General features: G+C 40.0%; 1 protein-coding gene across 1 annotated transcript in view; it reads left to right on the forward strand.

The window, feature by feature from the left end:
* The window catches only part of SUCLG1 (succinate-CoA ligase alpha subunit), a 44,384-nt gene that overhangs the window by 14,345 nt on the left and 13,213 nt on the right, over positions 1–16,826 (forward strand). Inside the window, exons 3-7 of the mRNA XM_006099898.3 lie at positions 2,846–2,962; positions 7,506–7,718; positions 7,858–7,915; positions 13,424–13,507; positions 15,621–15,772. Coding sequence (XP_006099960.1) covers positions 2,846–2,962; positions 7,506–7,718; positions 7,858–7,915; positions 13,424–13,507; positions 15,621–15,772 — 624 coding nt within the window. The remainder of the gene's footprint in view (positions 1–2,845; positions 2,963–7,505; positions 7,719–7,857; positions 7,916–13,423; positions 13,508–15,620; positions 15,773–16,826) is intronic.

Here is a 16,826-nt window from a genome sequence, read left to right on the forward strand (position 1 = left end):
ATGGAATTTCTTATACTGACTTAGATTGCTGCTAAAAATATTCCAGTTCTTAACTGTGCACTGGCTAATGATAATGGGAAAACTAAGGAAAATCAGCTTACTGACAGGAAATGTTGCTGCTGTTTAGCACTACATTAGGAATGAAAGTCCAGTTTCGGTTTGTTTTTACTTGCCATTCTAATGTAGATTAATACCTTTGCAAAATACAAGAAAAACCACAGCAGTATATTGCTGTAAAAATTTGCAAATGTTCTCACTTTTTGTATTTTTTATTAGATTTTTTCCTTTCTTCCTGACTTCCATTCTTGTCATTTTCGTGTTTGTGTGTGTTTGTGTGTGTGTGTGTGTGTGTGTCTGTGTGTGTGTGTGTGTGTGTGTTTATGTCACTGCAGACCAGAAGGAGTCTGTATATTTTGAATAGCGCTGCTTTAAAGAGAGAGCTGTGGTTCTTTCCAAAATTCCATCACTGACTTGAGACAAGTCAATTCACTTGCTAGGGCCTAAGCTTCCTAGTTTGAAAAATGGAGTAGCTGAATTAGGAAATGTCCTAATTTTTAAGGCCCTAATTTTTATTCTATTAATACAGCAGTTCTCAACCTGTGGGTCGCGACCCCTTTGGCGGTCGAACGACCCTTTCACAGGGGTCGCCTAAGACCATCCTGCATATCAGATATTTACATTACGATTCATCACAGTAGCAACATTACAGTTATGAAGTAGCAATGAAAATAATTTTATGGTTGGGTCACAACATGAGGAACTGTATTTAAAGGGCCAGAAGGTTGAGAACCACTGCTTTAATAGAATTTGAGTAGTTGAGTCAGCATTTTTATATCCTTGTGGAATGACCACATAGACCCACACAGTTTTCAACAAGTCCTTAATTGAGAACCTTCTGTATGTAATGTATTGGGTTAGGTGCCATCTCACAGTGAGCAAAAGGATAGAAATCACTGCCTTCATGGAATTTACATTTTAGTTGCAGGGGAGAGAAACACATCAACAAAATCCATGAGTAAGTTATGTGATATGTTAGAAAGTATAAATGCTATGGGAAAAATAAACCAGAGAAGGAGGAAAGTGTGCAAGTTTGTGGAGTCATGGTGGAGATTGGGAAGGGGGGATTTTATATCATGTGTTCAGGGGAAGGCCCAGAGTCCAGATCTAAGTGAGATGTGAGAGTGAAGCAAGTGGATATGTAGGAGCAGTATATCGTTGGGGAGGAGAGCGTGGTGCTGGCATCTGCTGAGTGGAGGCCAGGGATGCTGCGGAGGGGACCGTGAGGCTGTGAGGCGGGAATGTGCCCGGTACGTGTGGAAGCTGCAAGGCCACTGTGACAAGTGAAAGGAGCAGTGAGAGAACAGTAAATGAGGCAGGTAGGTCAGGGTTCTGAGATGGGGAGGCAGGTTGGATACTGACTTGTAGGCCAGTATACCAGTAAGAGTTTGGCTTTTCCTGTGAATGACATGGAAAACCACTGGAAGGTTTGAATAGAGGAGTGACATGATCTTCCTTGTGTTTTAACACTGGCTGCTGTGTTGAGCATAGATTGAAAGGGAGCAAGGGCCATACTTGGTCAAGAGTTGATGGTGACTTAGATCAAGGCGGAAGCCATAGAAAGGGTGAGATGTCCGTTTTATTTTGAAAGTAGGGCAATATGCTTCACTGATGCATCTCATGTGAGACGTAAGAGGAAGAGAAGAATCAAGGTTGACTTAAGTATTTTTGGTCTGAACAACTGTTAGGAGTAGAGTTGTCACTCACTGAGATGGGTAGACTGTTGTGGGGAGTGATCAGGAACTCAGTTTTGAGCTCTTTAAGTTAAATCACCTACTCGTTCTCCAAGTGGAGATGTTAGCTAGGCAGTTGACAGTGTGAGTATGGAATTTAAGGCAAAGGTCTGGGCTAGATATGTGTGTGGGGGGGCTGTATGGATATTTGTTGCCATGATAAGGGAGAAGGTCACAAATTTAGATGAAAAAGAGAAGTCTAAGGAGAGAGTGAGAAGAGGGAAACCAGGGGAGGTAGAGCCCAGATGCCTAGTGAGAAAGAATGGGTCAGTGTCTGGAGGCATTTTTGGTTGCACAACTGATGGCAGTAGGGAAGAGGGCATGTTACTAGCATCTGCCGAGTGGAGGCCAGGGATGCTGCTAAACGTGATACAAAGCAGAGGACAATCTCCCATAACAAAGAATCGATGTGTCTAAAATGTCAGTAGTGTCGAGTTTGAGAAGGAAGAGTGGATGGATAGGGAAATACAGATGTTGTCTGGGCAGCTTTAAAAGGCTCACTTACGGTAGTGACGATAAATTTAAAGTGAGATCAGTTAGCATGGTTTGTTTTTTCTTCAGCTACTGTTTGGCTACAAATGTGCCATCTTAGAGTAGGTGGAGAATTGATTTAATGAAGGTTTTGATTTTGTCAGATGTGTAATTGAAGTGAGGGAGAGCCAAGGTTGCTGTGTGAGTGTAATGACTGATCATGGGTCTTAAATTGAGTAAAGAGGAGTGTGAGGACACCAGGAGCTGAGGAATAGCGACAAAGAAGTGCCAAGCAAATATGAGGGTGTTTCTGACCCCCACCCAAATTTGAAAACGGTATAAAAAGAGACCCCCTCTTTTATGCCACCCCCCCCTTTTTTTTTTACAAACGCTTTTTTGGCTTTGCAAAGTCCTATTTGCTTCATGGTTTAAAGCTGTGTAGTAAGTTGGTGAGAATGCTGGATATTTGCTACTGTTATCTCTGAGTAGTTCACCTGTTTGTTTTCCTTTTCCAAGTTGCTGAAGATTGCCTTTTGGCTTCCCAGCCTGCCCCTTCTCAGAGTCCTGTGCTTTCTCCTCCTCAGGGCACCTTTCACAGCCAGCAGGCATTGGAGTATGGCACCAAACTCGTTGGAGGAACCACTCCAGGGAAAGGAGGCAAGACGCACCTGGGCTTACCGGTCTTTAATACTGTAAAGGAGGTAATTATTGGTACTTGTGGTGTGGCAAGAAAAGAAAAGCAGGGAGGGCCTAGCCAGCATGACTCAATGGTTGAGTGTCGACCTATGAACCAGGAGGTCACAGTTCGATTCCTGGTCAGGGCGTGGTCAGGACACATGCCTGGGTTGTGGGCTTGATCCCCAGTGTGCATGCAGGAAGCAGCCGATCAATGATTCTCTCTCATTGTTGATGTTTCTATTTCTTTCTCCCTTTCCCTTCCTCTCTGAAATCAATCTAATATAATAAAAGAGAAACATGCAAATGTATGTACCTACACTATACCCACAAGCCACACCCACCAGCCATGCCCACAAGCCAATCAGGAGCGAATATGCAAATTAACCCAACTAAGATGGCAGCCATGGAGCTGGAGTGAGCAGGAGGCTTGGGTTGCCCCCGGCAATGGAGGAAGCCAAGCTTCCCGCCTGCCCTGCCGGCCCTGAGCTCTGCTCAAGGCTACAAAGTTTCAATGATAGAAGATAAATAAATCCCAGGTATCTGCTTCCAGCCCGTGGCCTACCTAAAAACGGCCCTCACCCCCTCACCCAGGCTGGCCAGGCACCCCAGTGGGACCCCCCCACCCTGAAGGGGCTGTGGCCAGCCTGCAGACAGCCATCATACCCTCACCCGATCCCCCGGGGAGTGGGCCCAAGCCAGCAGGTGGACATCCCCTGAGGGGCCCCCAGACTGCGAGAGGGCACAGGCCGGGATGAGGGACCCCCCCGAGTGCACAAATTTTTGTGCACCGGGCCTCTAGTAAATATATATGTTAGTATATTTTAAAAGAAGAAAAGCAGGGAGGAATGAGCATACTTTGGATACAGATCTTAATTGTGCTCCTTTTGGGAGAGTCATGTGCCATTTTAAAATCCAGTAACCTAGAGAAATTTGAATCACAGTGAAAACCAATGGATTCACTTGAGTCACACATGTCCAGGGTGTTTTCTCCACAGCCTGTGTCACTTCTGGTTACAGACACACATCAGCTCCTAGGGGAAGAGTGCTGTGGCTCGGCTTCTGTTTGGCTTGTTACCCTTTCTATCCTTTCTTCTTCTAGGATATTAGTAGTGCACATGCCAGCATCAGCCCTAACACTTACTGATCATGGGCCATTTGCCAGGCACTGTACTAGGTGCTTCACATACAGTGCCTCATTCAGGCCTCACTCTGAGGTAGGTGCTGTTATCCTCTCCATTTTAAAGACAAGGATATTACTAGTGCAGCGAGTTTAAGGGTCTAGTTCAAAGTCTCGCAGCTGATAAGTGGCAGGCTTAGCATGGATCAGAGTAGTGTACTGTTCCCATGTGAAAAACTGTTGTGTCACATTGACAAGTCAGAGTTATAATCTCTTCCCCAAATTGCTGATCCTATATAATAAACCCTTACATGCAAATTGACTAAACGGCAGAATGACTGGTCACTATGACATGCACTGACCACTAGGGGGCAGACACTCAATGCAGGAGCTGCCCCCTGGTGGTCAGAGCGCTCCCACAGGGGAAGTGCTGCTTAGCCAGAAGCCGGGCTCACGGCTGGCGAGCACAGTGGTGGTTGCGAGAGCCTCTCCTGCCTCTGCAGCAGCCCGGGGAGCGGGTCTAAGCCATCAGTCGGACATCCCCCAAGGGCTTCCGGACTGCAGGAGGGCACAGCAGGCCGGGCTGAGGGAACCCTCCCACTGAGTGCACGAATTTTGTGCACCAGGCCTCTAGTTTCTTAATAAAATTTTAAAAATGATTTTTAAACTTCGTTACAAAACGAATATGTGCTTATTGTACAAATTCAGATGATATAAAGGTTTGTAAAGTTAAATTTTTGCCTTTATAGAGAGCTAATTTAAGCCATGTGTAATTCCTTTGTATACTTACATGAATATATATAAAAACAATAGTATTTTAAAGGAAATGGGGTGAGGGGAGGTAGAAAAGGGTAAAGAGGATAAATGGTGATGGAAGGAGACTTGACTTGGGGTGGTGAGCACATAGTACAATCACACAGATGATGTATTACAGGATTGTACACCTGAAAACTATAATTTTATTAACCAGTGTCACCCCCAGTAAATTCAACAAAAAAGAAACAAATGAAAGGAAATGGTAGTACAAATTCTTGAATATTTAATTAAAAATATCTAGGAAATAAACTTAGTACTTTGGAGTGATGAATTAATAATAAAAATTATATACTGCTCCTCCCTTTCTTTTAGGGCATGCTTTAAGTATTATTTTTTAAAGTACAGATTTGTAGACGATTTCTTTTCAGAATGCTAACTTCAAATTGTAAGTTAATTTGTACTTTGAATCCTAAGATGTAGGAAAAAATGAAGTTATCATTCAAATTTGAATTTTTTATTTTACTTTAAATTTGAAAATAGGGTGTACTATATGTGTGTGTGTGCTTTAAGTGTATTGTATTTTAGAGAGTTAAAAAAGTTACAAATAATATGATCAGTGGAAGAATCATTTAAAGTTTTTGCTTTAATTTTTTTGTTTTTTTCTCCCCTTAAATTCGATGATGGCCCTAATTGGTTTGGCTCAGTGGATAGAGCGTCAGCCTGTGGACTGAAGGGTCCCAGGTTCAATTCCGGTCAAGGGCATGTACCTTGGTTGCGGGCACATCCCCAGTAGGGGGTGTGCAGGAGGCAGCTGATCAATGTTTCTCTCTCATCGATGTTTCTAACTCTCTATCTCGCTCCCTTTCTCTCTGTAAAAAATCGATAAAACATATTTTAAAAAAATTGGATTATGGCTGCCTCCAGGACAGGCAGTGTTAGCTTCTTTGCTTGTCTGGTTATTGTTGTCAGTTTCAAAATATGGGAGGAGCAGTTTTCATAATTCCTCCAGGTAGATTTGACTTTTGTCATGAGCCTTTTTTTTATTTTCTTTTAAAGAAAATTTTTGTTGGTAAGCAATTTATTTTTTATTTATCATAATACAAATAGATATATTTGGAATATTCTGTAAGTTCTTTGACAGGTACTGTTTATTTCTCAGTTGTTCAGCTCTTACAAGGAGCTTTCCGAGTGAGTAGGATGGATACCTTTTATCCAATATTACCTCCAGCTTCTGACAGTATTTGTAGCCTTAAGAGGTAGAGAACTGTAGGAAATATTTTCCATAAAATGCCTACTTGCCTATGACCTGACTTCTGGTTTCAACCTACTTTTTATTTCTTTTGTTACCCTTTCTCTGTTACCATTTTGAACAGAGTTTTTGAAAAACATATATTTTTTTAATATATCTTATTGATTTTTTACAGACAGGAAGGGAAAGGGATAGAGAGTTAGAAACACTGATGGGAGAGAAACATCGATCAGCTGTCTCCTGCAAACCCCCTACTGGGGATGTGCCTACAACCAAGGCACATACTCTTGACCAGAATCGAACCCAGGACCCTCCAGTCTGAATGCCGACGCTCTATCCACTGAGCCAAACCAGTCAGGGCTGAAAAACATATTTTTAACCATTGGCATCATTTGTGGATGATCTGGCAACATCCTTTGACTCTGGGGATGTGGAGCATCACTGTCTTTGACTTCTGTCCCCTTCTAGTTGCACCTGGATGTTCTGTAGCTTTGTATTTGTATTATCCATTGTAAAATCCCATGTCACAGCCTCCAAAGGGTTTTGATTTGTATCATGACTAAGTTACCTTTGAACACGTGCAGGGAGGTGGCCTGCTGTAACTGAATGACTAGATGCTTTGGAATCAGATAGACATAGCTTTGAATCTTGGCTCTGCCACTTCCTAGCTATGTAATCTCATGCAAGTTATTTAATATCTCTTGGCCTCAGCGTCTAAGCATGAAGAGCTGCGGTGATGCCTAATGCTTCTTTCACCCACATTCTTTTCTGTGGCCACTTACACATGTTTATTCCTAATAAACATGCAGTTAGAGTAAAAATTGTCAGCTAAAAAACACTTCACTTTTGCTGTCTCTTATATTTATCAAGTATAACATATGTATTTTTAAAATGGATTGATTTGAGAGAGAGAATATTGATTTGTTGTTCAACTTATTTATGATTCACTGGTTGATTCTTGTATGTGGCCTGACCGGGAATTGAACCCACAGTTTTGACATATTGGGATGATACTCTAACCAACTGGGTTAACCAGCCAGGGCAATTATACTGTATTTTTAAAAAGATGTTTGAGAGTGTAGTTCTGAGACTCAGGGACTCAATAGTCCTTTTTCTCCTGAGGAGGTATAGGGTCTTTGGTACTGAATAGGTGGTACAGTGTCTTATAAGCAACAGAAATAAACATGGCCGTAGGAGTGAGGGACACAAATGCAAATCAGGCCATGCTTTCAGGTTTACTGATAAGCCATCGCTTGAGGGATGTCTGTGACCCTTTAAATTCAGTGGCATTCCAAGGGGGCAGGGAGGAGGCCAAGGGGACATACCATGTTCCTGGTGATGTCCTTTTATGACTCCAAGACATTATTAAATTCCTGGTATTGAATTCGTCTTTCAATGGTTATGACTTGACCATTAATAAAGTGCTCTGTGCTTAATGTTTCAGGCCAAAGCACAGACAGGAGCGACAGCTTCTGTCATTTATGTCCCTCCTCCTTTTGCTGCTGCTGCCATTGACGAAGCTGTGGAGGCGGAAATGCCCTTGGTCGTGTGCATTACTGAAGGTATCCCACAGCAGGACATGGTACGGGTCAAACACAAAATACTGCGCCAGGGAAAGACAAGGCTGATCGGGCCCAACTGCCCCGGAGTCATCAATGTGAGTGTACAAAGGAAGAAGCCCGGATTTAGCCTCACAAGGCTCATTACCTTTGGATCAGTCCAAGTGTACTGTGTGGATGACCTAGGAGTTACCATTTCTTTTCACTTTTCTGAAACTGTGATTTCCTTTTCTTCAGCCTGGAGAATGTAAAATTGGTATCATGCCTGGCCATATTCACAAGAAAGGAAGAATTGGTGAGTATGTTTCTTATAGATTCAGAAAAAATTCTTTGTCCTAAGCTCAGAACTTACAAAGAGAATCTGTGACTATGTAAGTTAAATTCATTTTAATTGGCAGGGGAGTTTTGTAGTGAGTCAGTTCTATATCCTGAATTAAATGAGTTTGAGAAGTTGCAATGATTCTATAGAATCAATGAAGATATTTTAGAGGTATTTTAAAAGATTCTTTTCCTGCTCAGATACCATAGATTCTTGGGTGTATCAATAGTTAATTTCGTTTTATTGCTAACTAATATTCTGTTATATAATTACTAGAGGCCCATTGCAGGAAGATTCCTGCAAGAATAGGGCTTCCTGTGGCTGGAGCGAAGCAGAGAAGGGAGCAAAACCCGCTGAGGCGGGCTTCCCTCCCGCCTCCGCCCCCGCTTGCTTCCCTCCCTCCTCCGCCGCCCGCTTGCTTCTCCACAGCTTCGTTCCCTTCTGCAGCGCTTGGTTTCCTTCTACGTTATCTTCAGTCTTTGCTCTGTCCCTGCATATGCAAATTAATTGCCATCTTTGTTGGGTTAATTAATCGCCATCTTTGTTGGGTTAATTTGTATACTCATCTGATTGGCTGGTGGGCATAGTGGAGTGACACCAATTTGCATGTTTCTCTTTTATTAGTGTAGGTATCACAATTTGTTTATTCTCCCATTGATGAACATTTGGATTATTTCCAGGTTTGAGCCATTATAAATAAAGCTAAAGTGAATGTTTATATAGAGGTCTTCTTATGGACACGGTTTCATTTCTCTTGGGTAAGATACCTAGGAATGGAATTGTTAAGTCATAGGGTTGAAGTATGTTCATCTTTTTAAGAAATTGTGAAATAATTCTATAAAGTGGCTGTTCATTTTTACCTTCCTACTGTCAGTTTTTGAGCATTCCAGTTGTTCCATTACTTCAGTCTTTAATTTTAGCCATTCTACTGGGAATGAAATGGTGTCTCATTGTGGTTTTGATGACTAATGAGGTAGAAGGTGCATATTGGCTATTTATATATCTTCTTTTGTGAATTACCTGTTTAAGATTTTTCCACATTATTTTTTATTAGATTATATTTTTATTGTTGATTATGAGGGTTCTATAAATATTCTGGATAGAAATTCTTTATCAGATATATGTGAGTATTTTTATTGTTAGTTCTTTTGTGTCCTGTCCTATAATTACTTTGCCCTCTTGGATATCACAAACTTTCTCAAAATGTTTCAGGAAAATTGCACTGCTACTTGTTTAGTTCTCAAGGTCATAACCAAATTAACATCTCAAAGCCCATTATGCCTGTTATTTTACTCTTCACACCTAACCCTCACTAACCTGTACTGTTTCTGCACAGTAATTGATGGTTACAGTAATTTATAAGCCATGACTATTAATAATAATAAGAATAATCAACATAGTAAGTGAATGTCAGCTTTGTAGTTCACAGGACTAGGTTAAAGGTCATAATTTTTCTTTATTACTACCGTCTCCTAGAGCTGGCAGCCCTGATGCCAGTAGGATACTTGCCATGGGAATTCCATAGACCATCTGAGTTCTAGTGGGGGCCTGTCTCATTTAGACACTGATCCTGTTGTCATATTTGAGTATTTTTTGTGCTCTTTGGTCTGCTTTGAGTGGCTACTGCTGTAGATGTGAGGTGATCATAGAAGAAGGAGTGCCCTATGCCGAGTTGTCTTTCTGATCTCTACCCTGCTTTTCTACATGCCCATAAACCTAAAAACCAAAAAAACGAGAAGTTAAGGGAAATCCTTTAGACCTTGGTGCTCTGAATGACCGTAATACATGGATGAAGCAATCCTCTGGGACATTGCTTTTAATTCCTTTGAGAAAAAGGGCTTTAAAACAAATTCACCTAAAAGAAAGTATGTGATACTACAAGGTTTTTGAGGCAGTGAGGAGAGAAAAGATGATTATATGAACTATTTCTATTTTGATACCAAAGCTAATGTCCTCAGAAGCCTTATTATCTTCAGATCCTTAAGCTAAGATTTAGGGAAAGGATCTTTTAGTCCCTTAGGTATTTCTTGGGACATTGTAATGTAATACGATAGCAGTACAATACTATAGTGACTTTCCAGTTTGTGTTAGTGAGTTAATAAAAGTATATACCAGCTAATTGAATTTACTGAAGTGATTGGATTCCAACTTGATATTTAATTGCACTATGGTTTTTAGTTCTCTTATGATAGACATTATTTTTACTTTCAACCATACATGACATACTTGACTCATCCTTTTAAAAATTTTTATTTTAATTACACTTTTTATATTTAGAAAATTGCCAATTTACATATAGTTGCTAGAAATAATATAGATAGATTTCAGTGTACCATTAATCCAGCTTCCCCCAATGGTACCAGCTTGCAAAAACTGTAGTACAAGGTCACAACCAGGATATTGACATTGATACAGTCAAGATAAAGGATGTTCCCATCACCACAGAGATCCCTCATGTTGCCTTTCTGTAGCTATACCTACTTCCTTCCTGCTTCCACCCCTTTCTTAATTCTTAGTAATTAAAATGTGTTCACAATTTATATAATTTTGTCATTTCAGGAGTGCTTTATAAATGGGATTATATAGTATATACTTTAGGATTGGCTATTCACACTCAGTGTAATTCTCTGGAGATTCAACCAGGTTGCTGAATGTATCCGTAGTTTATTCCTTTTTATTGTTGAGTAGTGTTCCATGGTATGAATATACCACAATTAGTTTGACCATTCATCTTTTGAAAGATGTCTCAGTTTCCACTTTGGGACTATCCTTCCTATATAATAAAAGGGTAATATGCAAATTGACCCTAATTGCGGAATGACCGGTCGCAATGATGAGCACTGACCACCAGGGGGCAGATGCTCAATGCAGGAGCTGCCCCCTGGTGGTCAGTGCGCTCCCACAGGGGGAGCTCAGCTCAGCCACAAGTGGGAGAGTCTCCCACTGCCTTGGCAGTGCTAAGGTTGTCCAACTGTGGCTTAGGCCCACTTCTCATGGGGACCAGGCCTAAGCTGTCAGTCAGACATCCCCCGAGGGCACCCGGGCTGCCAGAGGGATGTCTGACTGCCAACTTAGGCCCTACCCCCCAGGGAGTGGGGCTAAGCCGGCAGGTGGATATCCATCCCCCAAGGGGTCCCGGACTGCGAGAGGACACAGGTCGAGCTGAGGGATTCCCCTCCCTCAGAGCATGAATTTTCATGCACCGGGCCTCTAGTTATTAATAAAGCTTCTAATAAACATGTAAACATTTGTGTAAACACATGTAAACATTTTGTATGTACATAAGTTTTCATTTCTTTGGGATGCTTAGGAGTGCAATTACTGGTTTGTATGATAGTATGATAGTTGCATGTTTGTTTATTAAGAAACTGCCACATTTCTATCCATTTTAGCCATAGTATTTTACTTTTCCATCAGTAATACATGCGTGATCCGCATCCTTGCCAGCATTTGTGGTATTACTATTTTTTATTTTAGCCATTCTGATAATTGTTCACTGATATCTCATTGTGAATTTAGTTATATTTCACGTGCTTGTCACCTACTAATATATATCTTCTTTAGTGAAATGTGTCATGTGTGTTTTGTTTTTGGTTCATGTTCGAATTGGATTATTTGCTTTTTTCTGTTAAGTTTGAGAGTTCTTTATTTTAGATACTAACACTTACAGGATATGTGGTTTGCAAATATTTTCTCCCACTCTGTAGCTTGTGTTTTCATCCTCTTTCGTCACCTTTCAGAGAGCAAATGTTTTTTTTTATTTTGATGAAGTCTAATTTATTTATTTTTCTTTTGTGAAGTGTTCTTTTGATGTCAACTCTAAGAACTTTTTGCCTAGCAAGAGTCCTATCTTTTTACTGAAAGATTTACTTTTACATTTTAAGCCATGATTCAATTTCAATTAAATTTTCCATAAGATGTGACTTCGATCAAAAGTTTCTATTTTAATGCCTGTGGAGGTACAATTGTTCCAGCATCATTTGTTGAAAAAAACATTTCTTCCACCCAGCCAGAATCGCTTAATGGTTAAGCATTGACCTATGAACCAGGAGGTCACAGTTTGATTCCTGGTTAGGACACATACCTGGGTTTGTTCTTGATCCCCAGTGTAGGGTGTGTTGGAGGCAGCCCATCAGTGATTCTCATCTTTGATGTTTCTATCTCTCTCCCTCTCTCTTCCTCTCTGAAATCAATAAAAATATTTTTTTAAAAAGAAAAATATTTCTTCCATTAATTGCTTTTGCATTTATGTCAAGAATCAGTTGATATATTGGTGTTGGTCTGTTTCTGGTTCTCTCTTCTGTTCATTGACTCATGTGCTTATTTAACACCAGAACATACCACACACTCTTGATACAATAATGTCCTGAAATTGGATAGACTGATTCTTTGCACTTTGGGTTTTTTTTTTAAGTTTTTTTTTTTTAGCTATTCTAGTTTCTTTACTTTCCTATATTAATTTTAGAAAGATTTTCTCTATATCTAGACAAATTCTTATTGGGATTTGACAGGAATTGTGTTAAATCTATATGTCAGTTTAGGAAGAATAGACATCTTTATTGTCTACTTGCCCTGGTAGGGAGATCTTATTGTTAAAAACGAATCTTCTGAGTTCTTAAAAAGTGCTCCAAAGCAGAAGTTTAAAGAAAGCAAACCATGGACACCACCCAGAATTCATGTGCTGATTTAGCCCATATCAGTTTGTTGTTTTATTAAAAAAAACCATTTTTATATAATGTGTTCTAACAACTGAAGTCATTCATTTATACTTCTCAACTTATTAAAAATTAAGGACTCACTCATTATTTACTGATTGTGGCATGAAATAAATTACCTTTTCTGTAGCTCAGTCAAGAGAAGATGGTGTAGCTGCCACCGCCCCACCCCATACATCTGCGCACCTTGTCCAGATGTGAAATGAGGTCCTTTCACACAGGCCCATTGTATACAGGAAGTTACATGGTAGACTTGAACTCAGGGATTGGGACCTTCCCTTTAAAGCCTATATGTTCTTTGAAAATGATGAGAAAAATAGTTGTGGGAGAAATAGATAGCACTGCTAAATGTGACTGATGGAGGTTTTCCAAGGCTGAAGGTTTTGGTAGTTTAATAGATTGGGTATCTGTAAGTCTAATCTGTATATTCTTCCACCCTAAGCAAGATTGTACCCCCCAAGTTCACATGGATATTATTATCCCTTTCCCAAAGATTCTTAGAAGAGGTAATATAGGTCTTTCTTACATTGCTTTTATAGGTCATAAAATACCCCCAACTAATAATGTGCTTTCTCCTATATCTAGCTTTTAAAACCTCCCTGCTTTAATTTAAGCCTTTTCTTCTTATTTCATCATTTGAAGATATTGTTGATTTGGATGACATATCATGGAGTGGATTTTATATGTACTCATATTTGTAATTTAGTTTGTTCTGTGATAGTCTGTCATATGAACACACTCTAACATTTTTGAATTCTCTTTCTTTAAGGTATTGTGTCCAGATCTGGCACCCTGACTTACGAAGCAGTTCACCAAACAACACAAGTTGGACTGGGGCAGACTTTGTGCATTGGTGAGGGATTTGTGCTAAAATCATTTCATTGAAATGTAGTATTTTCATTGAATGAGTATGATAGTAATTACTGTTTTGACCATTTGCAAGAGATTTTGATACCATTTTATTAAAAAGATGCTTTGATCTCAAATTTAATTTGCATGAATGTGAAGCCCTACTGTGTTTTTCAAGATTCATAGTCCAAGATTCCACACTGAAGAGCAAGCATCCTTAGACATGTGGCTCCGGGAGAGGTTTGGTGCCTGAAAACATCACTTATTTTGCTTGCTGGGAACAAGCAGTCCTTCATATTAGGACTTTTGTTGTGATAGTTATCATTTGCTATCATTATAAGCTATATAATTCAATGCTTCACAGTTACTGAATTCTTTGCCATTTATTATCTGATTCTTTTTTTTTTTAATCCTCATGTAAGAATATGTTTTTGTGTTGATTTTAGAGAGAGAGAAACATTGATGTGTGAGATAGAAGCATCAATCGGTTGCCTCTAGTATGCACCCCAACTGGGGATCGAATCCACAACCAAGGTGTGTGTCCTGATGGGTGCACGGTAGACGCTCTGACCAACTGAGCCACCTGGCCAGGGCCATTATCTGATTCTTAAGGCAACCCTGTAAAGTACCTTTGAGCTGAAAAGTTGGTGAGCAAGTCTAGTTTGAGGAAGGTTAAGCACCCCAGAATTGCTCTTTTTGCTGCATCATACTGCCTCCCACTTGTAAAATTAAAAAGGTATTTAGATTTTAAAGTTATTTTGGTATTTGTTGCCAAAAGCCAGGCAAATTTCTCATTTTCATAAATATTTCTTCAAATTCTTAGAATAGCTTTTAAAAACCTTTCAAAAATAGATTTTTATAATAAAAATTATGGCCATGGAGTTTTTTTATGAAGACTCAAATCCATAAGTTAGTATAGGAACCATGGCTTTTCTGTGTATAAAGCACAATCTTAGATTCTAGGTAACTTAGTCTGATGGAGAATAAGAGGGGTTTTGAGGCCTGGTTGGTAACTCAGTGGTTAGAGCATCGGCTTGTGGCCTATGCGTGGAAGGATCATGGATTTGATTCCCAGTCAAGGGCAAGTACCTGGGTTGCAGGTTCTATCCCTGGCCCTGTTTGGGGCATGTGTGGGAGGCAACCAATCGATGTGTCTCTCTCACATCGATTTTTTTTTTCTTTCTATCTTTCCCCTTCCTCCCTCACTTCCACTCTCTCTAAAAATCAAAGGAAAAAATATCCTGGGATGAGGATTTGCAACAACAAAAAAGAAAGGTTTTGAAACAGTTGCCAATTCCATCTTCACCTTCTGTTTTAATTTGCAAATTGAGACTAACAGGGCCTATGTCACAGAGGTTGGAAGTATTAGGAGATGGCAGGTCTGACGTGTACTGAGACACAGTAGTTGACACATGTTGTCACTCAGTAAATGCTGTTTCCCTTCCTGAACTCCATTCTTCAGAGATGCACTAAAGGTAGGAAATCAGTCCTGCCTTCAGTGAGTTTAAACTTAAAACAAATGTGGCATCTAGTCTGTAAGGAACATTGCCTTTAATTCTATCCAAGTACTTCTTCTTCAAATGTCACGTACGTGGAGTCGAGCCCCTCCGTGTATCTCTGTCATCACCCACCCTGGAGCTGAGGGAAGGAAAGGCGCCAGGGCACCCTTCACCCAGTCCCTCACTGGGCCTTGTGTCTCAACACTTGTGAGTGTTCTCTGAAACGTGCCTCACTTATAGTTCCTTTGTGCAAAGAAATTTGTTAAATGTTTAATGAGAGAAGACATTCTTGCTTGTAATACAAACATACATTTTCTTTAAAATGCTCATTTTTAAACAGTTATCTAAGCATAAATTTGTGGGAGGAAAGAGGATTGATAAAGGAGCTAAAACAAAAAGAGGTTTTTCTTTGTATCAGAATCCAACCACCATTTAGGGTTCATGTAATATTAAAAACAATTAAGTGAACCATTTTGTGATTTCTTAAAAAAATGTTTAGTGCAAGAGAAATGATACCTTTGAAAATATTGGTGAGCGGGGTAGACAAAATAGAGAAAAAATTGAAACAACATTTCTCAACCTAATTCTCATGCTGTTGATATTCATTGATCTTTTCAGGCATTGGAGGTGATCCTTTTAATGGAACAGATTTTATCGACTGCCTGGAAGTCTTTCTGAATGACCCAGCCACAGAAGGCATCATCCTGATTGGTGAAATTGGTGGTAATGCAGAAGAAAACGCTGCAGAATATTTGAAGCAACATAATTCAGTGAGTTTGGCTTAGTAAAAATATACCTCTTTGCTCTTGAATAATACCATTGGCTTGTTTTGGAAATTATTTCTATAAAGATTAAGTTTTCAAGAAAACACGAAAGATAAAATCAAACCTTTCTGAGGTTGGCCTTTATTTATTATTATATTTATTTATTTATTTTTATTTATTTATTTATTTTATTGCTTAAAGCATTACAAAGGGTATTACATATGTGTCCTTTTTTTTTCCCCGCCCTTGACAATACCCTGGCTTCCCCTACCCCCCAGTGTCTTATGTCCATTGGTTATGCTCATATGCATGCATACAAGTCCTTCGGTTGATCTCTTACCCCCCTCCCTCCTGCCCTCAACCCTCCCCGGCCTTCCTGCTGCAGTTTGACAATCTGTGTGAGGCAGCTCTGCCTCTGTATCTATTATTGTTCAAAAGTTTATAATGGTCTCTATTATCCATGAATGAGTGAGATCATGTGGTATTTTTCCTTCATTGACTGGCTTATTTCACTTAGCATAATGCTCTCCAGCTCCATCCATGCCGTTGCAAATTGTAAGAGTTCCTTCTTTTTTACAGCAGCATAGTATTCCATCGTGTAGATATACCACAGTTTTCTAATCCATTCATCTACTGATGGGCACTTAGGCTGTTTCCAGATCTTAGCTATGGTGAATTGTGCTGCTATGAACATATGGGTGCACATATCCTTTCTGATTGGGGTTTCTGGTGCTTGGAATATATTCCTAGATGTGGAATCACAGGGGCGCATGAGAGCTCCATATTCCTGTTTTTATAGGGAAATTCCATACTGTCATCCAGGGGGTGCCCAGTCTGCATTCACTACAATCGGTGCACAACCGTTACTATATTCTCAACATCCTCTACGCCATTGTGATCGTTGATTTGAGACGAATGACCATCTGACATGTGTGATTATGTTACTTCTATTTTTCTCTGATGGCATCCTCAGGAAGAATAGCTGACCTTCGACTATGGTCTTCTAGAGGCCCCCGGCCTTGCTGAAATGTCCTCCTTTTTAAGCTGCCCAATTTAAGAA

This window comes from Myotis lucifugus, unplaced genomic scaffold, assembly GCF_000147115.1.
Source record: "Myotis lucifugus unplaced genomic scaffold, Myoluc2.0 scaffold_290, whole genome shotgun sequence".
NCBI lineage: Eukaryota > Metazoa > Chordata > Mammalia > Chiroptera > Vespertilionidae > Myotis > Myotis lucifugus.